Source organism: Fundulus heteroclitus, chromosome 11 (assembly GCF_011125445.2).
Source record: "Fundulus heteroclitus isolate FHET01 chromosome 11, MU-UCD_Fhet_4.1, whole genome shotgun sequence".
In the NCBI taxonomy this organism is placed as follows: Eukaryota; Metazoa; Chordata; class Actinopteri; order Cyprinodontiformes; family Fundulidae; genus Fundulus; species Fundulus heteroclitus.
Genome location: NC_046371.1, coordinates 11,023,713 through 11,050,863, shown reverse-complemented (window position 1 = coordinate 11,050,863; position 27,151 = coordinate 11,023,713). Strand labels below are relative to the sequence as shown.

At 40.6% G+C, this 27,151-nt stretch overlaps 2 protein-coding genes across 3 annotated transcripts in view; both read left to right on the top strand.

The window, feature by feature from the left end:
• The window catches only part of sec24a (SEC24 homolog A, COPII coat complex component), a 28,094-nt gene extending 10,612 nt beyond the window's left edge, over positions 1 to 17,482 (top strand). For both annotated transcript variants that reach the window (XM_012881485.3, XM_012881482.3), the window contains 19 exons: positions 271 to 434; positions 568 to 755; positions 910 to 1,012; positions 3,128 to 3,254; positions 3,582 to 3,691; positions 4,553 to 4,665; positions 4,871 to 4,989; positions 5,815 to 5,870; positions 6,032 to 6,238; positions 7,711 to 7,834; positions 8,016 to 8,174; positions 8,293 to 8,466; positions 8,549 to 8,659; positions 11,359 to 11,534; positions 11,637 to 11,774; positions 11,866 to 11,970; positions 12,729 to 12,821; positions 14,234 to 14,337; positions 16,289 to 17,482. In XM_012881485.3, coding sequence (XP_012736939.2) covers positions 271 to 434; positions 568 to 755; positions 910 to 1,012; positions 3,128 to 3,254; positions 3,582 to 3,691; positions 4,553 to 4,665; positions 4,871 to 4,989; positions 5,815 to 5,870; positions 6,032 to 6,238; positions 7,711 to 7,834; positions 8,016 to 8,174; positions 8,293 to 8,466; positions 8,549 to 8,659; positions 11,359 to 11,534; positions 11,637 to 11,774; positions 11,866 to 11,970; positions 12,729 to 12,821; positions 14,234 to 14,337; positions 16,289 to 16,403 — 2,486 coding nt within the window. In that variant the 3' untranslated portion in view covers positions 16,404 to 17,482. The remainder of the gene's footprint in view (positions 1 to 270; positions 435 to 567; positions 756 to 909; positions 1,013 to 3,127; positions 3,255 to 3,581; positions 3,692 to 4,552; positions 4,666 to 4,870; positions 4,990 to 5,814; positions 5,871 to 6,031; positions 6,239 to 7,710; positions 7,835 to 8,015; positions 8,175 to 8,292; positions 8,467 to 8,548; positions 8,660 to 11,358; positions 11,535 to 11,636; positions 11,775 to 11,865; positions 11,971 to 12,728; positions 12,822 to 14,233; positions 14,338 to 16,288) is intronic.
• A 348-nt stretch (positions 17,483 to 17,830) lies between these two features.
• On the top strand, positions 17,831 to 24,398 carry LOC105939368 (ICOS ligand-like). The gene is made up of 4 exons (XM_036142849.1): positions 17,831 to 17,859; positions 17,995 to 18,064; positions 20,451 to 20,813; positions 21,016 to 24,398. The coding sequence occupies exons 2-4, from the start codon at positions 18,010 to 18,012 to the stop codon at positions 21,096 to 21,098; spliced, it is 501 nt and encodes a 166-aa protein (XP_035998742.1). The 5' UTR covers positions 17,831 to 17,859; positions 17,995 to 18,009; the 3' UTR covers positions 21,099 to 24,398.
• Positions 24,399 to 27,151: the final 2,753 nt, after the last annotated feature.

Here is a 27,151-nt window from a genome sequence, read left to right as displayed (position 1 = left end):
GGTTTAACTATTTTCTAACGAATCCCCGTCAATTGCACCGAGTCGATGATTTTTGCAGCAATCCCCCCTCCTGGATGAGCGTGAGATGACGGCAGACAGTTTATTGCATCAGTATAACACCTTCGCAGCAATCCCCTGTACTCCTCAGCACTTTAAAAGGGACCAACCTCTAGCAGAACCTGGCTCTGTCTACTGATACTATTCATTATCTTTCTGTTTCTAATCAGAACGATTAATTTCTTATGAACATTTTTGCTGTTTTCATCACAGCTGCTCCGACTCAGCCCGGCCCACCTGGTCGGCACTTGGGCCACTACCCCTCCCTCCCCCCAGGGTACCAGAACACCTCAGCCCCTCCTGCGCCCTCCTCCTTTCACCCAGCAGGTCAAGCTGCCACGCAGCCTTACACTCAAGGACCCCAGCCGTACCAACAGGTGAGAGAAACGTACCAGAACGTCGCTTCTCATTCCCGTCTTCACACATAATCAGAATTCGTCGCGCTGTTTTGTTGAGATTTCGTTTAAAAATTCAGCCGTTTTCAGTTTTATTGCTTTTCCCTTCTCTCAGCCGCCCGGTGGTCCCGGTCCGGCCCAGCTGAGCTCATCTCTGGCAGCCATGAGCCTCCAGTCCAGCACGCCCGAGGCTCTGAGAGTGGTCAACCTGCTGCAGGAGAGGAACCTGCTGCCAGCAAACCCAGTTCCTGCCCCGACACCCTGCCTCACCCAGGACCTGCAGAAGCTCAACTGCAACCCAGAGTAAGCTGTGAAGGGTTTGAACAATACTTTTTACCACATGAAATTGGATTCTTTTTTTTTTTTTGTTGGTAAAAGTAAATGAAAAGCAACTAATTGATTGTTTTTTACATGCCGTTTATACATTTATTGCTGACCATTACTTTCGTCCCTGCAGGGTCTTCCGTTGTACGCTGACCAGCATCCCTCAGACTCAGTCTTTGCTCAATAAGGCCAAGTTGCCCCTGGGCCTGCTGCTCCACCCCTTTAAAGACCTCTCGGTAACTTCCAGTTTAGATTTAATGCTCAAACCCAATCCAAGTCCGGTCTTTTTTTTTATTTTTTTATTTAAGATGTTTCTTCTTAAAGATGGTGAAGATGACGCTGGTTTAAGTTTCTACTTGTGGGGGGGGGTTCGTGTTTTCTGGCAATGCTTGTATTGGATGAAATGTCTGCAGAAGCAGAAGTAACAAGGCAGGGTGTCACTTTGCATATTTGTTCAAACAGGTTTTGTGCACAAATTTCAACTTGTTGACGTTTAACAATCTTTTCACTGCCGAACAAATTTTGTAATTCTAATTAGGTGGTTGCTGCATGAAGTTACTTTTGTGAACCAAGCCACAGAAATCCTGACTGATTTTCACTGCAACGAGCCGCTCTTTCTGTCCCCACGCAACCTGCCGCTGAAATCCAGCGCCCCAAAATCCACGCTGCATGTCGGGGGTCTTTCTCAAGGCGTTTTAGATCTTTAATTTAAGCGCTTGCACATGATGCAACGTGTTTCAAGACGTCATGATGTAACAATGCTGCTTCAGTGAAGTCAAATCAAAGACGGTGTGAATATTTTAAGGCGAAGAGGATTGTGGTAGAGCTGGGGGAAGGAAAAAAAAAACACGTGCGTAGACTTTTTCCCTATGGCAAAACTACCATAGCCTATTTCTGATTTGTTTTTAGCATCTATAACCACCTTTAAATTATTAAAGAGTTTTCTCTCTGTATTTAACTATCTTATGCCGCCGATCAAATTGACCCACTTAAGTGAAAGTATTTTTTTTTTTTTTGGGGTTGGGTTTACCCTTAAAACCCCACCCACACCTTAGACTAGTGGCCCTTAGACTAGGAAAATGTGTTTTTTGGGTTCATGTGGAAGGAGCGGGATAAAATGCATTGATGACGTCCATATCTGGTCTCTGTCCTGATGTCCCAGTGTTAATACGACAAAGGGTGAAACAGTCTGTAGGATGTCCCAATGTCTGCAGACTATAACCCAGGCTCTGATGTGCCAGAATATTAAAAGCCAGTGGCATTCGGATGTTTCTGCTCAATTTAGGCAAATAAAATATACCTTCTGACCCTAAATCTGGCAGCATGTGATGCAAACAGCGGCTATGCACTCAACATATTCACTCTGGGAAGCTAGCTGGAGGAGAAGAATCAAGGCTGTGATCTGCGTTCAAATGATTTGATTTGAATTTGATCCTGAAGAATTAATTTAGCATCAGCACTCTGCAAACGAAAAAACAATCAGCATCATGTAAAACGGTTCTAAAAAAGTGCCTTTTTTTATGATTATCCTCCTGAGTGAACCATGATGAGTGTGAGGTAAAGCTGGTGTTCAAATATCGGTTTGATTTGTTATTAATAGAGTTATTAAGGATTAGTGCTGGGTATCATCTAGGATGAGCTGATTCTATACGATTCTCGATACATAACTCACGATACAATACAATTCTCAAAATAGCTCAGCTTGATTTGATTTGCCTCCAATATCGATATTTATTACTTTCAAATTAATTCTCAGTCATTCAATCAACAAAACCAGTCAAATATTATATTTATGTTCAATTTGTTGAACACTGATATATTAACAGGAAAATAAAGTGCATTTGGTTCAATGCATTTAATACATATATCACAGAAACCAAAAATGTGCCCAAACGTCTGATTTTTAGGGACGAAGGCGCTTCTAAAATCCTGTCAGCTGTTCCACAAATTCATCTTACTTTCATTTCCTCGCTGTGAACAGTAATGGTGCGCTGTAATAACGCCCCCTAGGGGTTGGGAGGTATATCGATATTGAAAGCCAGAATATCGTTTTTAAATCGTTTTTAAAAACATCAATATTAATCTATGTATTGATTTCTATGCACAGCCCTATTAAGGATATATAAACGCTTTTTGTAAGACTTATTTTCTGACACTTTTTAATAATTAAACATGCTTCTGGTTAAATTGGCCTAAAAAGCTTTTGATAAATGAACATAAGGGCGCTTAACGTGACTGAATAAACCTCATTGGTTCCTGCATCCACTGACTTCACCAACGGTGACGTTTCACAGCTTATCCAAAAGTTCCTCTAGTGTTGATTTTTTTTTTCCCTGTTTTTGTTAATGCAGCAACTTCCTGTGGTGACGTCTAGCACCATCGTCAGGTGTCGGTCCTGCAGAACCTACATCAACCCGTTTGTGTCTTTTCTGGACCAGAGGAGATGGAAGTGCAACTTGTGTTATCGAGTAAATGACGGTGAGGCTGCGGGAAGTCACGAGTGAGGAGATCTCAAAGAGCTTCTGTCTGTAGAAACCCTGGAGGCACTTTGCTGTTTAGACACGTTGTAGCTCAGCGGAAAGACTGGTTTCTGAATGTTTTTATACAATTTGATCAATAATGGATGGCATTTATCTTTGATGTTTCAACTTTCTCTTAGCTTCATCTATTTATCTATTTCTTTCTTTTTTATGTAAAATATGTTTTTCAAAAATTCAAATATCCTGTTTTGTTCATTACCTTTTTTTTCCTCAGGTAGAAAAATGATCTGAAACCTTTTTATGTGTTTGTTTGTCTTTTATTTAGTCCCAGAAGAGTTTATGTACAATCCAGTGAGCAGATCGTACGGCGAGCCGCACAAAAGGCCAGAAGTCCAGAACGCCACTATTGAGTTCATCGCTCCTTCAGAGTATATGGTGGGTTTGGGTTTCCTTTTTTTTATTACATTTAAAGTATGAACAACAAACTGCATGTTCTTAATAAGTCAGTCTGCATTCATAGAGCACTTTTGATGCACAACAAGGGCAATACGTGGTGCTTAACATGAAATAGAATACAGCTAAAAACACAACAAACCAAGCAAGACATGGTTCACCCAGGTGGAGCATGAAAAAAAGTATAAAAATGCAGTTGGTTTAAAAGACTGAAGAAATGTGTTAAAATACTAAAGGTAGAAATTAAAACTTGACAGAAAAACTAAATGTTGAAAATAAATGCATACAAAAGGCCTCTAATAAATAGAAAATACAATAATGTAACTAAGTAAAGATAAATAATAATAGATTTAACAACCCTAATAAATGTGCTGAATTTTCATTCATTTTTTTTGTTGCAAAAATCAACTCTACTGATCAACCTTCACAGCTTTCTGTGGTTTCGTTGAATTGTCAAACATTAACTTACCATTTTAGTAGAATATTTTTTTTTATTCTATTTTCTAAAATATAGATTGCAGATAAAAGGTTTTGTCCGACAGCGGCCAACTGAAAAACACAGTATAAGTAAATGATGCTGAAATGGAAGGGAACTACAATTTTACATTTTATTGAATGAAAATTTTTTCCATTTTTACATTCAATAAAATTTTTAAATGTAGTGCAATTGTTTTATGGTTTGTAGAGAGGACCCCATGAAGATCAGCTGATGGGGATCAAAATAATAAACAAATTAAAGCTGTTAATCACAACAAAATGCTGGTTTAAGACAAATAGATATTTCTAGTATGTATTCTGCTGATTTATTTTGTACTAACTCTTGTTTGGCCGCCGTTTTTCCAGCTGAGGCCTCCGCAGCCTGCAGTTTATCTGTTCGTCCTGGACGTGTCTCACAACGCAGTGGAGACAGGTTACCTGAGTGTCTTCTGTCAGTCACTGCTGGACAACATCAATGCGTACGTACAGATCAAAGAGATGAGTTACGCTTTAGGTTTCTTCTAATTTATCCACGTGGCATTAGAAGTACATGGTTTCATCTGTTTTATTTACTAAGAGTAATTAAAAGCTTTGATGTTTGAGTAAATAATGGTCGTGAATGCCCAACACGAGGCGGGTCTGAAATGCAAAGCCTACAAGTGTAGCTGCGTTTGTGTGCCTCAGGCTTCCCGGAGACTCGCGGACAAAGGTCGGCTTTATCACCTTCGACAGCACCATCCACTTCTACAACCTCCAGGAGGGACTTTCACAGCCACAGATGCTCATTGTTTCCGACATTGAAGGTGAGACGGAGCTGACGGCTGACTCTGGCTCAGCGACATTTTTAGTTTGGATTTTGAATTTTGAACAGGAAGGAAGAAGAAGAAAAAGAAAAAAGAAACATTAAAAAGTCCTGGGTGTAACATTATGGTGTCGCAGCTCGTTCATTTCCATACATCAAGGCGTAGTGTCTTACTATTCCAGACACATTACATATATAATCCATTTTTCCCAACGTTCAACACATTTCTCCAATTCCAGTCTTAAAATAAAAGTCAGTCTCTCCATACAATAGGTTTATTTCGTAATCCCCCTTCACTGGTGTAAAGTTGGGAGGGGGGGGGGGGTCGGTTTGGAGCCATCTTCGGGTTATAGCCTTTCTACTACATGCCAAAAGGATCTTTAGCAGGTATCTGTGTTTGTGAGGGACAGATTCTGGTATTTTACCCAGATACAAAGTAATAAAAGAATAGTCCAATTTCACTCCCATCATCTTACATATTTCATTAGTTACTTCCCTCCAATATGGATGAATTTTTGGACAATCCCAAAAGCCATGATTGGCCGTATCGGTACCACTTTGCCTCCAACAAAGCCCCAGACTCTGACAGCCTCTTTGCAGAGCTGTTATTTTAGGAGTGATTAAAAAAAAAAAAAAAAAACTCTCTTAATGATCTTGAGTTTGCAGTAGTTGCTTGTGTCTCACATGTCTCCACCCAGGATTCATCTGATTTTTCTGTACCAGACTCCTTTTCCCACTTTTGTTTGGCTGGGTGATGTTTCTAAATGTTTTCTAAATGCACACATTGTCGCTGTTTTTGTTTTTAAATTATAACATTCCTCCACAGATATCTTTCTACCAACACCAGACAGCCTTCTAGTAAACCTCAATGAATCCAAGGAGGTAGGCATTGCTTTTTTAACATGTTTTTAAGTCGCTGAAACCTTAATTCTACTAAATCTGATCACCCCTGCATACATAACCTGTCTGTCAGAGACCTGGATCTCTGACTTGTGCAGTGAAGGAGGGCTTAAAGTCTCCGTCTTTGGTGTTTTGTTCTGCAGCTTGTGCAGGATCTGCTGAAGAGCCTGCCGAATCTCTTTGAGAAGACGATGGAGACCCAGTCTGCTCTGGGTTCAGCTCTGCAAGCAGCCTTCAAGTTGTTGTCGCCCACCGGAGGGCGGATGTCAGTGTTTCAGACCCAGCTGCCCAACCTGGGCGTGGGAGCACTGCAGTCCAGAGAGGACCCCAACCAGCGAGCGTCTGTCAAGGTAGGAACTCACATGTTGGGTCTTTGACCTAAGAGGCTGTCGTTCTGTAGATCCTAAAAAGACCAAAACACTCGTTTCCATCTGGACTGTCTGCAGAAAGGAAGACAAAAATGTTTTTAACCAAGCGAAACAAGTTATAAGGCTTTTGTTATTAAATTCACTTACAGATGGTATAATACCAGTCCATCCTTCCAGTTACTCTGAACACGTAAAATAACTGCATTAACAACCCCATTAGCTCCAGGAAACCTTAAATTGTGATACTCCTGTGGTTACGGTGTAGGTACCAGATCGACTCGGGGCCCTGCGCCTTCTGATGACGTCACTATACATGATCGGTTTAACGTTTGCACGATTACGCAAAACATTGTGATTGGTCTGGACAACTTACTAAAGTGATTATAGCGGGTGTAAGTTTTATTCGAGAGCGGGATTGCGGTTTGTAAACGGACAATTTTACGAAGAAATTCTCCATGGTCCCTGCGCCTCCCGATGTCAAACAAACTACATTGAGCCCACGGTCTGCATTTGTAACAAATCAATTTTATTTAGTTAATTTAGCGGTTTCTTTTTTCCCAAAAGCTTCAGGCTTAAAGATGAACATAGAAAAATATGAAATCTTAGCAATTCAAAATAATCAACCCACTTTAATTGATAAAAATGAGGTAAAATATTTAGGTATAATGATTAACAAGGACCACACTGAAAATGACAGAACAAATATTCAAGCCATTTTACAAAAACATCAACAAATATTTGACAGTTGGCTAAGTTTTTGGAAGAATATTGTCATACAAAATGGAATAATAAAAAGACATGTGATCAGAAAGAACGACATAGTGATATCAGTAGAAAAAGGAGGAATAAACGTTATTGATTTTAGAGTGATGAATGCCGTGATAAAGTTAAAATGGCTGCAGACTTTTATTAAAAATGAAAAGAGCTTATGGTTTAGTTTCCCTTCACAATTATTATTATTATTTTTTTTTTATTTGAGGAAGGAAATTTCTCTTAAGATGTAACTTTGATCCTGCAAAATTACCGATTTAAATTGTCAGACTACCACAGAAGCATTCCAAAATTATAAAAGTTTTCATGCCTCGATTAAGTTACTAGAAAATAACCGTAAATTAACTAAATAAAATTGATTTGTAACAAATGGAGACCGTGGGCGTAATGTAGTTTGTTTGAGTGGAGTTGCCATATTATGACGTCATCGGGAAGCGCAGGCCCCCTTAGCCGATCTGGTACCTAAAACGGCACAAATCTATGGAGAAAAAAATTATGTAGTTGGTTCCCTGTGAATTACATGAGTTGGTAAATTTTGACTTTTGTGCTTAACTGGGAATTTTATAGGAACTCTGCTTGGTAGGAATCACCGATCTGTGATTTGTTGCTCTTCAACCGCGTCTTTTAAATGTGTTGAGTTGTTTGGTGCTGATTGCGTTGCCTGTTTTGCATTTTTCTTGCAGGACGTGCAGCACTTGTCCCCAGCAACAGACTTCTACAAGAAGCTGGCCCTGGACTGTTCTGGCCAGCAGGTGGCAGTAGACCTGTTCCTGCTCAGCTCTCAGTACTGTGACCTGGCTTCACTTGGTGAGTCCCGCGTTTGGTTGGTCAGTCTGATATGCAATAGGTGGATTTAACATTGTCAGAAATAAGTTTCTTTAAAGATCATCATGAACTCTGGCCAGATTATTATTAGTCAAAGCTTCCTGCTCCTCTGTTTTTAGTTGTTTTTTAACCGTTTCCCTCTTGTGTGTTTTCTCTTTCTCAGGATGCATATCCAGGTACTCGGCAGGGACCGTTTATTACTACCCCTCATACCACCATCAGCACAACCCAGATCAGGTGGAGCGCTTCCAGAGGGATCTGAAGAGATATTTAACGCGAAAAATCGGCTTTGAGGCCGTCATGAGAATACGTTGCACCAAAGGTAGGAAAAATCTCTCTGCACTGATTTTCATGGGGAAATTTTTTTACATTTCTATAAACTAGTTTAAGCAATGTGCGTTCTGTTTTTAATTGAGTTGTGCTGCTTTGTCTCGCTGCAGGTTTGTCCATCCACACGTTCCACGGGAACTTCTTTGTGCGCTCCACGGATCTGCTGTCCCTCCCCAACGTCAACCCGGACGCCGGCTTCGCAGTCCAGATGTCCATCGAGGAAAACCTGGACGACATGCAGGTCGTCTCCTTCCAGGCTGCACTGCTTTACACCTCTAGCAAAGGTAGAGCTCACCTGGCAGGACTACTATTTTAAAACTTTTTTTTTTTTTATTCCTGCTGTACTAATAAAGTGTCCAATCACAGGAGAAAGGAGGATTCGGGTGCACACCATGTGCCTCCCTGTCGTCAATTCTCTGTCGGACGTGTTTGCTGGAGCTGACGTTCAGGCCATCACTGGACTGCTGGCTTGCATGGGTGCGTACTTAAGGGAAACCTGCACTGTTATGTGATTCTAGGTAATCCATCAATGCAATGTAATGCACAATTGTTATGCAGAAGGAATAATATCCCTTCAGCAGGGACAGGGAAGCTGCTTAGGGTTGATGGGGGAATGGATGGACCTGAATACAGGACAGATCTGTTGGAGGCTTCAGTTTCACCTCATCCCTGCCCTAGAAAGCCCCCTGAGTCACCATAGTAGTGAAAGACCCCAGTATGGTGACTTCAGGGGGCCGAATACAAACTAACACCCCACTTTATAGACTTCTATTTGTAGCTTACTTCATTTGTGGTTGTATTTCAGGTCACAAAATGTTCAGCCCAAAGGAGTGTAAATACTTTTAAGGCTTACTAGACAATAGTAATGTCTGTCAAATACAAGATTCCTATTATTTATAGTCCAGCTGATGTTCAGCGCCTCTCCCTAGGACAAAAAGCTGTTGTAATGATTAGGGCTGAACAATTAATCACATTTTCAATATAATCGTGATTTAAAATAATGCAATTTCCAAATCGCAGAGGTCTGCAATTTTTGGCTATGTAACAATTATGGAATTAGACACGTCCATTAGGTGTTAGTAAAATGTTTGAAGTGGGTTTGCCTCCACATGGAAGGGAAGAGAGTTGCAGCAGTGAGATAATCTAATTTTATTACTTGTTATAGAGTTTGTATAATCATACAAAGCTGGTCAATCAGTTTAATACATAGACTTGCTTGTTGGTTGGACTTTGCACTTTATGTTCAACAAGGATTGATGTCCAATTAAATTAAAAGCTGTTGAATAATATTCTGATCAATAGAAACATTAAAAGTTCATATTTAAAATTGAACTGTTTACAAACGTCTTTATTTAGAGGCCGTTTTTGTTGCTTATGGTTAATGCGGAGAAAAGTCAAAATTGCAATTTTGGTTGAAATATATTGTAGGCAGAACGCAATCATTATTGCTCCGAGTTTAGATGCTGCGGGTCTTTTAGCACCTCATCTGCACAGCGAGGAAACAAAATGATTTGTTGTTTGTATATATTTTGAAACACATAAATTAAACTGGAAAAAAAATCGTATTAAATCACAATATAAAAAAAAAAAATCGCAATTATATTATTTTACAAAATCGTTCAGCCCTAGTAATGATGTTGTTGTGCCTTATACCAAAGGTAACAATCAGCCAAGATACTTTCACAGGATCAAGGTTTGATCATTTCTTTTTGTTTTTGTCTGAAATGGAGCAAAACTCTTAAAAACACAGCTGGGAATAAGCCCCCAGTAACCAGCAGTAAAGTGTTGTTGCATACATTAGCGGTACACAGATGACATCAAATAAAGATAAACCAAATGCGTCTGTCATACTGTAATTAAATAAAAGCTGCAGCCTGCATGGTGAGCAACGGGAGCCACCACCGTACTTTTTCAACATTTCCCTCATTTATTCAATCACACAAAGTCATCGTGTACAAAAGGGGATCACAACTTAGCAGAAACTCACTTTATAGAAACTGTAACTTGCAGACATCGTTTCAATGAAACTTAAATGGGTAAATGAGCTTTCCTACCTGCTGCCATTACACACAAGCTTGTAGTCCCTGATTTAAGGACACTACATACTCCACGGGAAACGAGACATTTTTTTCTGTCTTCCGCAGCCAGTGACATCGTTTTTATCTCCCAGCCCCGTCTTTGAGGGTCTCCCTGCTTGTTCTCGACACGACGGGGCAGAACGTTTTTCCTCAAGGGGTGTCCGACTACTGTACTGTGATTGGACAGGATTTAAATGGGCGTGTTTAGGTTGGAGAAACAGAAACGTCCACATCTGTCGAGCTGCAGTACCGCAGTTCAACTCTGGTGGTGCCAGTTCCGCTCACTTTCAGCGTTTCCTATATAAATTATTGTAGCAGGGCAGTAACAAGCTGAAGGCTTCCCAAAAACAAAAAAATTAGCTCTTTTACTCCAGGTGATTCAGAAAATAAGCTTTCTTGCTGAGAAAGGTCACATTTACCTGTGAAGACCTCATGGATCCCTCCTAGGCAAGGCAAGTTTATTTGTTATAGCACATCCTGGAAATGTTTTTCAGGGGATAGAAAGCCGACCTTGTAATTCTCTTTAGATGCTTTTTGGAGGTTCAGGTTTGAGTCCATCACTACTCCCAGAATTCGGGCCTGATTAGTGGTTTCTAGCTGAAGCTATGTGCTAAATTTTGATCTCTCCTCTATTGGTCTGAAAACTTCAGTTTTGTTTCTATTCAGTTGAAGAAAATTTTAGCACATCTGTGCATTTACTCAATGCTTGAACTGGTCCATAGTCACCTGGTGACATGGTGATGTAGAGCTGTGTGTCCTCTACATAGTTATGGTGACTTGTGTTTTTTATGATCTGAGTTAGAGGGAGCAGGCAGATATTTAATAAGAGGGGACCAAAGATGGACCCTCATATTGCAGCATTTGTTTATAGTGGTTGTTGGACATGAAACAAGAGAAGTTCTGCTCAGATAAAATGTCAAAAAACAAGCTGAAAAAGCCTGCGCCCCCCGCCCCATGTTACAAACATACGTAGGTACATGACCTCGCCCCCATCAAGTGTAAACCTCTAAGTTTTGTAAAAACAGTTTGGGAGTTGTGTTTGTGAGGCTACTAAGCGCTACTAAGCTCCTCTCCTGACATCTGGATCACCTTTCCCAGCTGTGGACCGTTCGGTGACGGCCAGTCTGAGCGACGCCAGAGATGCCATGACCAACGCCGCCATCGACTCGCTGACTTCGTACCGACAGGCTGTGCTGACCATCCAGCAGCCCGGCCTGTTGGCTCCCGCCTGCCTCAGACTCTTCCCGCTCTACATCCTGGCGCTGCTCAAACAGGTACAGCCTGAAACTCCTTCTCTCCCGCCGTTCAGAGCCCAGCTTCACAGTTTGCATCTTTACGTCAGCTAAATACGTCGTACTGTGGTGTGATCCCTGCAGAAAGCCTTCAGGACAGGAACCAGTACCAGGCTGGATGACCGGGTCTTTGCCATGTACCAGCTGAAGTACCAGCCGCTGGTCTTCTCAATGCTGATGATCCACCCGGCTCTGTATCGAATCGACGATCTGACCGATGAGGTTAGGGATGAGGACGCCTCACGGAGGAGAGAAGTTCTTCCTTTGGCTGCGTTTCTTCATTTTGATTTGATTTCCCCCCCGACTTTCGCAGGGAGCGCTAAACATCAACGACCGGACCATCCCGCAGCCCCGGGTCCTGCAGCTGTCGGTGGAGAAGCTCAGCAGGGAGGGAGCGTTCCTCATGGATGCTGGAATCGTACGTGTAGAAATCGGCTGGACGCAGCCGTCGGTTACAGTCAGATTACCAGATCTGGCATGAAAACCATACTTCCTGTTTAAAGATGACAGGGTTCCTGCAGATCCTTAAAAAGTCTTAAAAGGCATTGAATTCTGTAATATAAAACTATGGCATTAATTGGCATTAAAATGTCTTAAATCAGTCTTTCTTAGGTCTTAAAATTGTTACCAGGTCATAAATAGGATTTTATTTTTGTAATCCTTACCAAACAGTCAAATAATTGATACAATTATATATTTTTTTTAAATTTACCGAACGGCTCATTGTAACCATTATTGGTTCCGTCCCGATAGCGGAGCCAATAAAAACTGTTGCGGCCGGACCATAGCTGAGTTGGCACTGATTTATAGTTTATTTTAGTAGGGAACAAAACAAAGTTTGTGAATTCAGTTCAGTAGTTGTTAAAAATATATCTGTAATTTGTGTGTTTTTTAGCTTTCTTCCTATATGGAATGTTTTTCAAAATCTTTAACATGTCTACTGAGCCAGAAAGTAATGGTTTATGTTAAAATAAACATTTGGGTAAAGTTGTCGCATCCAGGTTTATCTTGTTTATCGCGAAGTTGGTCTTAACTTTTTATTTCAAGTGGCATTAAAAAGTCTTAAAAAGTCTTCAATTTAACTTGCCTTACGCTGTAGGAAACCTGGATGAGTCCATCTTTGGATTAAAACGTTGGCTGTTTTTTTTTTATTTTTTTTATTCCGTTTCAATAAAGGTGATGTACCTTTGGATCGGACGCAACTGCCACCCCAACTTCCTCTCGCAAGTCCTGGGGGTTCCAAACTACGCTGCTGTGCCTGAGAAACTGGTAGGAAACCCGTCGCCAGCCCAGTTTCCAACAGGGAATAACGTGAAAGTCAATTATGTTCATGTACATTTATAAGATGAAGGTAGCAGCGGGGTTCCTACACAATATGGAAAAGTCTAGAATCTGATTTCATTCTTTTCAAGAACTGGATAAGTAAGGACAAAGACTTGATTCCTTATCTCTTTTGTCTAAAGGTTTTATCCTTTCTTTCTTCCTTGTCTCTTGTTTGCTTATTGTTTTTACTTCCTTCCTTGATGCCTTGTGTACGTCCCTTTCTTCATCCTTCCTTTCTCTGTTTTTCTGGGATTCTTATCTGCTTTTCACCTTCTTCTGTCCTTCACTAGTCACCTTTCTATCAACCTTTTTCAATGCACATTTGAAAGTAGTGCATTAGAAGGGGTTTTCGCAAAAGAAAATGTTATGCTTGCTTGAATCGTTTTTTTAGTTTTTAAAAAAAAAAAACAGTAAATGTGTCAAAGAGGAGATGGAAACACAATTTTTTTTTTTTAGTTCTTACGTAGCGAACGATTACCTCACATGACTGATCAGCTGTTTGTGCTGCCGGCGTCTTCTCTGATATTCTCATAACGCTCAGAAACAGATCAGGAAGCAACAACAGGTACGTGTGGACCGAGGAAGAAACTCGAGCATTTCTACGTCTCCACCGTAAAAGAAAAAAACTCGACACATTCGTTAAAGCCTCGCTCCATTACTGATCTGTGGTCCAAACTAGTTAGCAACGTCTACTTCCTGTTTAATACAGCCAACGTATGTCGACGTTATGCTGTGCGTCGCCTGGTTAATTTGCTAAAAACCAGTAAATGGAAACACGTCTGATGCGCATTTTCCTTTTTCTTTTTTGCGATATTTTAAAAGTTTGCTCAAAATTTGATTCAGAATTGTCTGGAAACAGCTGGTGTCATTTAATCGCTCCTCCCCTGTGTCCTGTCTGTCTTCTTATTCTTCATGTCCTTCCTCGTATCCTCCTTTCTTTCCTTGTCCTGCTTCATTTCCTTTCATCCTTGTCTTCTCTTTCCTTGTCCATTCACCATTCCATGCACACATCCTTCCCTTGCTTCATTACATCAGTGTCTTTCTTTTTCCTTTTTTTCTTAAAATTTCTTACAAATTTCTTGTGTCGTGTTTATTTAAGAAAGGTTCAGCTGAAATTCACAGGATAATTTTGTTTATGCATAAAAACGGCTAAAATAAATGTAAAGCTGAGGGGGAAATGTGAAGCTTTACGTTGTGAACGTGTAGGAACCCTGCAGCAGGTCCTTGTAGTCTCTGCCACATCCCCATGGCAGCAGAACAGAAACACTAAACTCCAAACAAACAGTAAACCGATGTAAATTGTTGCTGTGACTTTTTTTTTAGTCTTAAAAGCTTGATTGTTGCTCGTCTCTTTACAGCATCTCCTCCCAGAACTGGACACTGCAGAGTCGCAGAGAACCAGAGCTTTCATTAGCTGGCTCAGGGATCAGAGGCCGTTCTTCCCCTCCCTCCACATAATCAGGTGGGCAAGGAAGTCTAAAGTTTAAAATTGCCCAGGAGTCAAAGCACTACTTCTTTTTTTTTTTTTTTAACTTATATATGGTATTTATGGTACTTTATTTAAAGGGCTTCTCTCTTATTTTTTTCTTTTTTTATACTAAACACTTTATAGCAGCCCGTCTTGGAGGGAAAACCTCAACCGGTTCCAGTCAGAAGTTTAAACCCATCATATGTTAGAACTTCTTTTGTACTCTAAATCTTCCTGGCTACACACCAGGTCAAAATTAGATGTACAGGCTGACAAATGTATTTATATTCAGTTATAACATCTAATGTATGCATTTTTTTAGAAACTGCATGCTTTTACCAGCCTGTAATGAAAACAGAAATGTCCAAATCAACTGAATCTTCAGCTTCCTACATCAAAAAGCCATGAGAAAAGATTTATAATCAGACAAGACAAAGATTGAGCTGTTCAGCGCCACAATGGCAAAGAAAAATGTCAGACTTTTAGGTTTAAGAGTCTGAGGCTTTTAAAGCTGAGAATACTGTAGAAACTCTCAGGCACGGTGGTGGCAGCGTCATGCTGAGGGTCTGTGGTGCTGCTGCATTTCACCAAGTGTACAGAATAAGGAAGGAGAACCTACTTAACCACACCTCAGATAAACCGCTGTTTATCAGATCTTAGACACTGTTGAGGGCTCCAGTAAGTCAGTGATCCTAAATCTGGATCAGAAGCGGTTTAGGAGAGGATGCAGAGGGCTAACTTTAAGCCTCTATAGACGTCCTACTCTCAACCCAATGAAAAACGTGTGGATTATGGTCAAAGTTTGCCTCAAGGCCAGGCTTCCAGTCAAATTTAAATGAGGGTCACCGATTCCAGAAAGAAAAGAACGCATTTCCAACCAGAATTATCCCAGAAACTTGATCTCCACAAGAACTTTATTTACCAAAGGACTCTTTAAAACTTCTAAGGCTACGTTCACACTGCAGCCTGAAGTGACCCAATTCCGATTTTTTTGCCCATATGCGACCTGTATCTGATCTTTTTATGACAGTCTGAACAACACAGATCGGATTTTTTCAAATGCGACCCAGGCCACTTGGATATGTGGTCCTGAATCCGATACATATCTGATCTTTTCAAATGCGACCTGTGTCTGTACGGCCGGGTCGCATTTATCCGACCTGTACGTCACTGATACTCGACAAACGTCACTAAAGGTAGACCTGGCTATGCCAAAGAGGTTGACTATTGTGCGGTAACAAGCACCGGTTGCAAGTCCATTCAGCCCCACGGCAAACACGTTTACTCACCGCTTTGGCCGAAGAGGTGTGTCTTTACGTGAGATCGCTAAAGAGATCCGTTCAGACGCACATAAAGGTTGCCTTTGTCATTCGAAAATTATGAATGAAGTCCGTTTCAGTAAAGCCGCTCACGTCGCTAAAATTTGGCTTTCTTCCTCTCCTCCTCTTAAAAAGATTGCGTTGGTAATGTGCTTGCTCCGGTTGGAGAATAACGTAAAGAAGGGAAGATACTCTGCAGCATTACGATCCATGTTTACTTCCGCAAACAATGAGCACGCTTTGCTACGTATGACGTCATCGCGTCCTCTACTGCGCATGCGGGACACTTAGGTGTATGAATGCAGTTCACACAGGAAATCACATACAAGTCGCATATATTTGGAAATGTGAACGGACACGCAAAAAAATCCCGATTTCACAAAAAAAAAAATCAGAATTGAGCATTAAGACCTGCAGTGTGAACGTAGCCTAAGATGGTAGAAGCTACATGTTTTGGTATTGGTCCATCCTGAAAAAAAGAAGCCCTTCACACAAGACCAGAGAAGTCGGTCGTTCCTAGTCATGCTCATGAGAGAAAACTGCACTTTGGGTGTGTTTTTGTTGAATAAAAACTACTTGAGTGACTCAGTTCTGACCCATTCTCCTGTGTATTTCATGTTTCTCAGGGACGAGAGCCAGCTGAAACCCCACTTTATGCAGAACATGATCGAAGACCGAACAGAGTCGGCCCTGTCGTACTACGAGTTCCTTCTCCACCTCCAACAGCAAATCTCCAAATAATCAGCAGCGAGCGTCTGTGTTGGGACATTCACCGTGTGTATGAGTGTGTGTGTGTGTGTATTTGCGTCAGGGCGTGTGTGTTTAAAGCAGAACGAGGCGCGCTCTACAAAGCCTCCAGTTTGACCATCATCTGCTAGAAGAACCGGAGCGGACGCGGCGCTTCGAGGACGGACGGACGGACGTCGCGGACTAGACTCTGACACAATCTGGCACTTTTCTGACCAGCTGTATCAGTATGTTGGAGGAAAGCAAAAGAAAGAAGAAGATGATCATAATGTCATTTATTGAATGAATCAGTGTTTTTTTTTTTTTTTTTTCCTCATAGAACAATGCTGCCACACCGAGGTATCGTTCAGATACAGCACAGGCAGGGCGGGCGTCTTTAGTGTTTCTTTGTTCAGAGTACATTTGTCTTTACTAACACGAATCAAACTCATGTATGTATGTGAGTATGTCTGCTTACAATGGGCTCATGAGGAAGGTCGGCGCTCAGACACACGAGCTTTAACCGCCTAAATGTACCTGAAGTAGAGTGTTTATCTTTTTTTTAAGTCATTATAATTGTGTTGAATAAATGCATAGACTCTGATGCTGAAGGCGGATGGACCTGGCTGTCCCCCCCCCGCTGCCTGGAATGTGTAGAGTCGGCAGCGGAAAAGGCCTGTTTGGTCAGATCTGTCCTTCGCCAACTCGTCCGTCATCTTTTCTCTCTGGACTTTCAGAACACCTCTGATGACTTTGCTGTTCTGTTGATTTTCTTTATTTTCTGACTGTTTAATTTATGAGCCTCCCAGTCTGATTAAATTCTATAATTGCCTTGTATGGGAACTCACTTTTTATTATTAAACCTCTGTTTAAATACTGACTCTATATATAAAATATTTTAATATAATAGGATATGGGAAATCTTTAACACAGGCGTAACGAAAGCCATTCTGATCTTTTAATCCTGCTTATTGATACTTGTGTATTGAACAGACTGCATTATGTAAAGGAGAAGAAATGCTGATGATTTTAGTATAAATAAGACGTTGAAATGAATGCTAAGAAAATAAACAGTTTTGGACTTTTTACATGTAGTTTGTGTTGGTGAATTGTGTTTATTTTAGCGCAGTTAACCCATGAGACAGAGCCAAGATTCTGTCAGACATTTATCTGTCTTTTAGCATGTTTTTGGAATATTTGCTGTTGTCAGACAAAAAGCAGAAGTTGATTTAACACCGCTAATGGCGTTTTAATACAAATGTGGTTGGATCTGGGAGAGGGGGGTCAAGTTTAATATACTGAGGTTGAAAGCAGTTAGATAACAGGTGTATTTGTAAATGCAAAGTATCAGGTTGCTCCTTCACCTGCGCGTAGTGCTGGCTTTGGGCGCGGTCGTACTGTTCCCCCGTGGAAATCTGTTTCCCCTGTGTCGGGAGCGCCATTGCAGCGAAGGGAGGCTGGGCTGAACACTGTTACGTGACGTCCGATAAATTTCTCAGTTAAAACCAAAAATTAAAATAACTCAAGGTTTTAAAATTTACTTTAATCGGTAGCTGTTTCCAACACCGGACGTGCACAAATTCATTCCAGATTGTTCTCACTCTAGGATCTGACCACAGGCATGGAAGCAGCAGCTACTTTTTTTCTGTTTTGCCTCATCTTCAAGCTTGGTTCAGGTAGGTTTCACTGTATTTGACGATGTTTATTACTTCGTGGGTTTTGGCTTTTATTGTCTTTTCGGGCTACCTTAAATTCTAAAATCCATTTAGCGAAAAATATATAGGTAATTCTTTATCAATGTGGGGTCCAGGGGAATTACGCCATTGTTTCATATCTATTCGCTTTCTTTTAGCTTGCTCTCAGCATCCGTTTTGTTTCATTAGCTCACTTGCATTAGCACAAACTCGCCCTGTAAGGCTAGACTCTGGGCCGGATTTTAGCAGGGGCTTACCGGGGCATCCTTCGGGGGCCCCGAAGGATGTTTTCTATTTTTGTGAATGGATAGTGCCCGCCGGCCTGCAACGCAGCGGTGCCGGCCGGCGGGCGCGCTTGGCTGCGCAAACCCCGCCCGTCGGCTGGCACCGCTGCGGCGCTTGGCTGCGAGGGCCGATCGACGCCGCTTGCGGCTTTAACATCCTTCAAAAGCGGCCGATCAGCGTACCTCGAGTCGCTGTTGCACGTTCCATAACAACAATATATATATATATATATATATATATATATATATATATATATATATATATATATACTGTGTATATATAGGCTATAAATACACCGATCTACAGACAACAGCACTGATCTACATAGGAGCAAAACTATATACAGACAAGTGAGAGCAGAGGTGTCCATAACAGCATTTCAAAATGATATAATACAAACCGCAATCTGGGGGAAAAAAAGTCAACTAAAAACCTAATAACGCATCTTAGAATCAAATACATTACAAAATCATAGCAAAAACTGTATAATATTTTAAGACCCCCCCCCCCCCCCCCCCCACACACACACACACACACACACACACACACACACACACAAACAAAACATGTCTATCCAGTAATTTAGGACCATTTTGTTTGTTTTTGCTGTTTAATGTACTTTTCTCTACTTCCATCCCTGCTACCCATTAGCACATATTGTGTTTATGCAGTTAAAACTGTAACTGTAAAGCATGAGGATGATCTATCATAAAATCTTACTTATGGAAGGTAATTCCCCAGGATCTGGTTTGTAGTGTCCTTTTATTTGCGCACCCATAAGCGGAGTAAAAGTCGGGCTTCCTGGGACATAGCTCTGGAAGTTTGCTTACTTTCAATACAAAATCTAAATTATTTATTAAGTTAGACAATCATTTAATTAAATCAATTGGTCCCATGTAGCCCCTAAAGGGGTGACGTTTTCAGTCAGTTGATTTATCTGGAAAACGGGTGAGAATTCACCCGATTCAGAGTGTCTGAAAACATAAATGTTAAATGGTTTGTACTTGTATAGCGCTTTAACTAGTCTTGACAACCCCCAAAGCACTTCACACTACAGTTCAGTCATTCACCCATTCACACTTACATTCACACCCTGACAGTGAGCTATGCTAGTCGCTACAGCTGCCCTGGGGCAGACTGACAGGTGAGGCTGCCATGCACCGGTGCCACCGGGCTCTCTGACCACCGCCAGCAGGCAATGCAGGTGAAGTGTCTTGCCCAAGGACACAACGACAAAGACAGTCAGGGAATCGACCCGGCAACCCGCCAATTGCAAGACAAACTCCCTAACCTCTGTGCCACGTCGCCCACATAATGTACATTTTCCTGAATTGACTTGTATTCTGTCTGACTGCAGCTTGGTCTGACCTAAGATGGCCGCTCTGTCGGCACGCCTCTCAACCGAGAACGCGGCGTCTACGTATTCATGTCTGTGGTTCCATCTGCTCATTTGCGCACACCCGAACAGAACAACTTCCGGGTCGCCAAACATTAATGTTATTACCGTACTGAAAACACCTATTTCTATACTTAAATCATTAAAGAATACTAAACTACATCGTATAGAGAATATTGAAGACTTTTCTGGAAGAAATTGATGCAAATCCTAAGAGGGTAGGGAGTAGCAAGATGGCGGCCAGTGACTTCAGTTTTTCCACTGATCTCTATTATACACTGGATTGCTGATTTTGCCGAAAAACTAAAGTCACTGGCCGCCATCTTGCTATCTGCTGTGATGCTTGGTCTTCATGACGCTGCTTGATCGCTAATGTTCTCTCAATACAACCTCTGAGGTCTTTACAGACAAGCTGGATTTGTACTAACACCAAATTAAAAACAAGTGGACCTCATTTGCTAACCAGAAGAGTCCTAAAGGCAGTTATTGGTTCTGGATTTATTTTTTATTTGTATTAGAGAAAAGGGGCCCAACACAAATGCATGCCTCACACTTTTCATCAGTTTTATTCTTTTAGTCTTTGGTTTCTCTACATGAGGTTTGTTAAAGCCAGGAGCCTCTGTTTAGCTCCTGTGAAAGTGAGGAGCTCCACTTTGACCTCTCTACTCTCTGTTGTTTCCCTTCCAGCGACTCAAACAACCCTCAAAGCTGAACCTGGACAATCCATCACTCTGCCATGCCAGGTTCCTGACAACAGCCATGTCGACGTGGTCGAGTGGAGCAGAGCTAATTGGACATCAGAATACGTTCTTCTGTACAGAGACGACCAGCTCGATCCAGACTACCAGCTGAAATCTTTTAGGAACCGAGTGGATCTGGCTGTCAAACCAGTAAAAGATGGAAACGTGTCTTTGGTCCTGCGTAATGTGACGAATGATGATGGAGGAACGTATGAATGCAGAGTTTTCCCGGAAAAAGCAAACAAACGGAGGAGAGCCGTTTTAAGTACTGAGCCAATCAGCGTCGTCAAGCTGGACGTTGTTCCTCCTGGTAAGTTAGTGAGGTTGGTTTGGGAGTGGAAAGATCCTCAGATCAGCTGCTTGTGTTTACTGAACATGTTCATGAGATTTTGTGGAAAGCAGCAGGTGTGTCTTCTGTGTGGCTGCAAGATTGAAGAGGAAATCTTGTGGTTATTTTTTATTATTATTATATCATGAGTCTAACACCTGACCCACATGTCTCTGATCTGCAGATGGAAGCTGCCAACGACACGGTGGACTGATAGGCGTGGCTGTCTTCGCTGCAATTGTCGCTGTAGTTGTTGGTAGGCTGTAGCAGCCGCTGGTCCTAAGGGGAGTTTCTCTGTCAGAGCGACTCATTGTGCATGCAGTGTTTGTTTGTTTTGCTTAGTTGTTTTCTTTATTTTCATTTACTTTTCTCTGGATGTCATCTTTAAGAGTAATTGGTCTGGCCTTCCATTTGCTCATGATCATTTTTACAGCATGCATCTATATTGATCAAGCTTTAATCAAACAATGTCCTTCATTTAAATGCACTAAGTTTCCACCTCTGGTCACAGGAAGCTTTAAATTCATGTGACTGTGTTCAGAAATCCCAGAAGCTGTACCTTAATGAACTGTTGGCCTTGCAGTAGAATTTTTATTTTGTTACTGGGAACTAATTAAATGATAATATTCAAGGATTATTTAGTAAAGAAGAAAAAGTGACAATCATGAAACAGGGTCTAATGTCACTCTTAAAACAGGTGATTAAATCTATGCTAAGCTGCAAAAGAAGATTTTTTTTTAGAGATAAGTGAAAACCAAAGTAGCTTTTATGCCCAAACTTTCTATTAGCTTCAGCATTAGATTAGTGTTGGATTTAATTATTGACATTGACGATTTTTCCTCGACTTTCATAAGACATTTGACACATTTATGCATTCTTTTATTATACAATACAAATTTTAGGCTTTGGAGAATCACTTTTACAGTGCTTTATAAAGATATAAGCAGCTAGATTATTTTCATACTATACATTCCAAACTACACAATTTAACCATTTTTGATAGAGAAATTATTTGTTTCTCAGAGAATAAAAGAAGCAGATTTTCAGAAGACGAAAACTAAATGTTGATAAAGGGAAAAGTTATGTTTTATGTTGAAGCTTATGAGCGTTTTATGTTCAATTTTCCTGTCAAGCCAAGTCTTAAACACTCAGGAATTCACATAACCAAAGCTGTAAAGCTTAAACAACAGTTAAATATACACGCACATTTCTAATATGTGCGTGAAGAGGGATCTAACCATGTTTGACGGTGTTCTTGTCAAAAGCTGAAGGTGTATTAAGATTGTGTTAGCCAGCTTTCTCTACAATAATGTAAACAAATGAACTGCCACGGCCTTAAAAAAAAAAGCAGTCTAGAAAGAAAATGCGGGTGAATTAGAATGTTTGAATGTTTGTTTATATATATGTATGTAGGTATGTATGTATGTATGTGTTTGTATATCTATGTATATGTGTGTGTGTATTAGTTCTCTATCCATTCCATATATAGCCATTCCCCCAGGCGTAGTTGAGTCAGTGAAAGCAGCACTTTTAAGTATCAAAAGTTTTAATCTTCACATAACATTCCTGAGCAAGACCCATAACCCCAGATTACTACCCAGGTGCCATACAGTAGAAGCCCACTGTGCCCTAAGGGGATGGGTTAAATACAGAGAACAAACTTCATTGGAATGCATGTTACAATGACAATAAATATTATTATTATTATTATTAATATTAACTTCTCTGAAAATTGGAGGGATTGATATAACGGACAGTAAATGCTCAAATCTGCACATAAGGAAAAAGGGTACAAAGATCAAATCAACAAAAGGAAGGTTATTATGGAAAGCACAATATAGATTGTACTATTTCAGTACTGTATTTCAACTAAACTAAGGAAGCCTCAAAACGTTGCACTATATTTATTTTCGTAACAAAACAGTTTTAGTGTTCAGAAACCTAAATGAAAAATGCTCTTTAAGTCAGGCTGAGCCAGAGATTCTAATATATTTATGTTCTTCTGGGTTTTGGAGGGACAAGGAGAACTTTTTGTACAAAGAAACTAAATGCACTTTCAAAACCAGGCCTAAAGATATAGTCAAGTTTGAATGTAGCGAGGAAACTTTAAGCTTTATATTCTGTTTTACATACATAAATCAATGTTTTGTGAGTCCCTCCCAAACATCTAAATACTTGAATGTTAACTAATAGGCATAATGCACACTGCTACATCTCAAAAACTTGTTTAAGGACTCTAAATGAACGGACTCACAAGGTGCCTTATTGATTGTATAATTTGTTTTTTAAATTCCCTTTTTTTTTTAGAATATTAGTTTGTCTAAATGTCCTGATGTGTGTTCAAGAAGGCCAAATAAAATGTCTTTTAAACAAACTTGCATTTTTGTGTCTTTCTGAGCACTCGCTTCAACCTGAATACACTTCGACAAGGATTCAACATAAACTTGGGATTCAATCGGGGGAAGACTGAATGAGAAAACTGCAACAAACCTAACTGTGAGCTGAGAACACCACTGATGATGGCGGTCTTTTGGACCTCTCTGATTGCCAAGAAAGTTTTCCCAGGTCTTTGTTGTCCTCCTTTATGTCCCAGGTCTGGATTTTAACCTTGCTGCTGAACATGTCAGTATTCTCATTGGGACGTTTTGCCAAAACTGGTGAACCATTTGTGGGGCAATTAGGTCTGAAATAAAGGAGCAGCTCTAACACTTACCTGTAAAAGCTGCTTTGATTTTACTCACTGAAATTTGGTTTATGAACACGGGGATGAGCCACATTTAACTGCATGCTAACTAGTGGCGTGAAGAGCAATAGGAGCATCCACCATGCTGTTTCAACATTTCCATAACTTGTTCAAGTACACAAACAGTCAGTGTGCACAAAGCTGGATCTGGTCGCACAACGAAACAAAAATTCACTTCATAGAAACTGTTGCTGTAGACGTTTCAGTGAAACTCAAACGGGTGAATGAGCTCAGGAGAGACGGGACTGTACAGCTTTCCTACCTGCTGGGCTTTACACACAAGCATGTGCTTCCATTCCTGATTTAAAAACTTCCAAAGAACAAGACATTAGCTCTTATCCCAAAAAGCTGGAACTTTCTCCCTCCAGACGCCCGTAATACCGACAACTGTACCAAATCAGGTCTAAACTCAAAACCCATCTGTCCAAAAGTGCATACTCTCCATGATTGATGGTTCGTTGTAACTTTTATTGTTTTATCTCTATTTTTCTGCTTGTTCTGTACAGTGTTCTGTTTAAATAAAATGTATTAATATTGTCTTACTCAAAGTGTTATGAAAAAGAAGCGTTCTTGTCAAGAAATTAGACACTTTCCAGTGAAGACCTCATAAACCCATAGTCCTCCTACTGCAGCATTTAAAAGTTGTTGGACATGAAACATCAGAGAAGTTCTGCTCAGGTAAAGTGTGGAAATAGACAGAATGAAGTCATTTTCATCTCAGAGCTGTAGGAGGGAGACTCTGTTGTTCAATTCATTAAGATGTTAATAGATTGCAACAGTGCTGCATACAAAACAAGAAACTTACAGCTCAAATGGAAGGAGAAACCATATAAAGTATATATAGACGCCCATGGACTGGCGTTGCCTATTGGAGCTGGTTCAGCTCGGCCGCCATCTTGGATGGGTCTCTCAGCGACCCGAGTGCATTTATTTGTACTGAAGAAGCTGTTTGCCCTGCTAAAATTAAACCTTAACCTCCTGAATTTTTACCTGAATTTTACACACTTTGGTTTGTTACAAACAGCAGGGATGTAACTATGCTACAGGATGCTGTTACACAAAAAAGTGTTTATGTTCAAATGTGCTGTTTAAAAAACGTATTTTATAAATGTGTGGTCTTTAACAGTTGTTTCCTTGCTGAGTTGTGTTTGTAAAAAGAGCTCAAACAAATAAGTGACTATGATAACTCAAACATCAAACAACAAATCTTATCGTTTGGACTTTTAAAAGTGAGCCGTCAGGTAAAAAGTGTATAAAAGACAGGATGCATTGGTTATTTTGCTGCTGGAATGTGGCCGGGTATGGCAAGTCAAGTTTATACCCGCAAGCATGAATGATCTACGCTTCTCGTGTTCTTTTCTTGGGGGGGCGGACAAGCCTTGTCAACATCTGCCAGATGCATGAGCGAAACCAAGAACACATGAGACGTGGATCAAAACCAACTATGGCCGATGCAACAACTGCCTCATTTTTTCTGTTTTTCCTCTTTGGTTTTTCTTTGGGTAAGTTTGGCTGTATTTGACAAATTTCATTACTTCATGGGTTGTCTTTTTTTGTCTTTGTGGGACTACCTTCACTTTTACAATCAAATTAGTGAAACATAATACATTTGTCAGCAGTATGGTGCGACGCACCTCGTGGCTTATTTTCTTGGTTTTCAGGGGTGGATCTACTGGGGGGGCATATGGTGGCAGCAGCCCCGCTAAAAGAAAACCCAGCTGGTAGCTCTGAATTCAAGCTACAGTTAAAATCAGATGATTGTGAACTTCCTATGTCAGACAACACTGGATGCAGCACGAGGTGACAACACCACTCAGTTCTGAGTAGAGAGACGCTGTAGGGGAGAAATCCAAAAATCAAAAACGGGAGCTGGGAGTGGGGTAAATCCAAGGAAAAGGTGTTCCAGTTAACACAGTCAGACAAGTTGGGATTCTAAAATAAAAAAAATAAATAAAAAAAAGAAAGGTTAGGACTCCAATATGGTGACGGCCATTAAAGCTTTGTTCGTAGTGCCTCTTATAAATTTCCTTTTAAAGGTGTGACAAATGTCGCTTTTAATTTGTTCGGTTCAGAGTTGCAGCAGCTACATGTAACATCGATTTTAATGACACTCTTACAGGTCTTGTAAAATAAAAACATTTTCAGCATAGCTTACTGTTGTTGGTGTGAGGAGCTGCTATATTGGACCCAACAATCAGCCCTAAACTTTTTTCCCTAACTTTCCAAGGGGAAAGTCCGACTATAGCGGCCATTACAGTTGATTTTTCTGATTGGAAGCCGTGATTTCTGGGATTTGCCATATCCCAGCGCTTCTAGCATCGTTTGGCACTTCTTTTTTTCCCTGTCCGTCTTCCTCAGTTGAAGACCTCCAGCGGGAGCTCGTTTTGGTCAGGTCACACTTGTGAAGCTGCAGGGGAAGGGCTCGCTGCATGGAACTCCACCCTAGGGAGTCGGAAATTATGCTGTTGATGAATGGAGAGCGTTCCAGTTTCCCGCTTGTCTGACTGAACATGAAACTCAGAGGGGGTTAAGGAGCAATTTTCGTCTGAAATTACATATCTGATATAAATCAAGTACAGCTCCACAGCTATAATGTATAAATGTAAACTTTTGGTATTTGTGTGAAGGCATTAAATAATATTTTCAAGTGGAACCACTTTTGGAAATGTCATTATGTTTAATTTATAGGTGATTTAAGAAAAAAATCTATTTTTCTGAATGCAGCTTGCCTAAATATTTGTCAAAAATAAAACACTACAAAACATGAAAACTCTTTTAAGGCTTCAGGAGAAGCCTCAGACTTTATGGATCCACAACTTGACAATAGCTGCAGCAAATCTGGACTGAATCAGCTTGATTTAACCTGTGCTTCATCAAAATGTCCCATTGTGCACCGTATAAAATCAATAAAACAAAGAGAAAACTCATAAATCTTAACGCCGTTGAATGCTTCAAGAGCTGTCAATTTTCTTTTTTGTGCCACTACAGTGACAGATGCTGAGAGAGAAAGAAAAACTGGGCTGAAAAAATTTTCATTTTTAATTTGGCACAGCTGTGCTGCAGTGACTGGCAGTTTTGTAAGCTCCGTTACTCAGGTCTAGTCCAGGTACTAGATAAACAGATATGTTTTTATGCAGTTATGCCTTTCCTTCACACATCTATTGTGTTTTACTTGCCTAAAACAGATGATTCTGAAAACCAAAGTGGAGATTTTTAAAACTCTTTGAGTCTGCGTGTGTATGTGACAAGACAGAGTTTAGGGCCTGGCGCATCACGGCGCTGACGTTACATACGTATACAGCCATTGTTATAGACTTGACCGTGTAGTGGAGTAAAAATTAATGTAAAAATGAATGTATCTAACACAACGGGATAAACGTGCATAGATAATGGATGGATGGATCTAACACAACTCCTCTCTGAGTCCTTGGTTAAAGAAAACACAATAATTCACTCTGTAACCATGTGAGCTTTTTTTTAGACAGGAAATTTATGCAGGGGCATCTGGACAGGGTACCAATTAAATTTTCCACAAAATTTTAAAGATATGCTGATTTCTGTACCCTGATGGTCACAT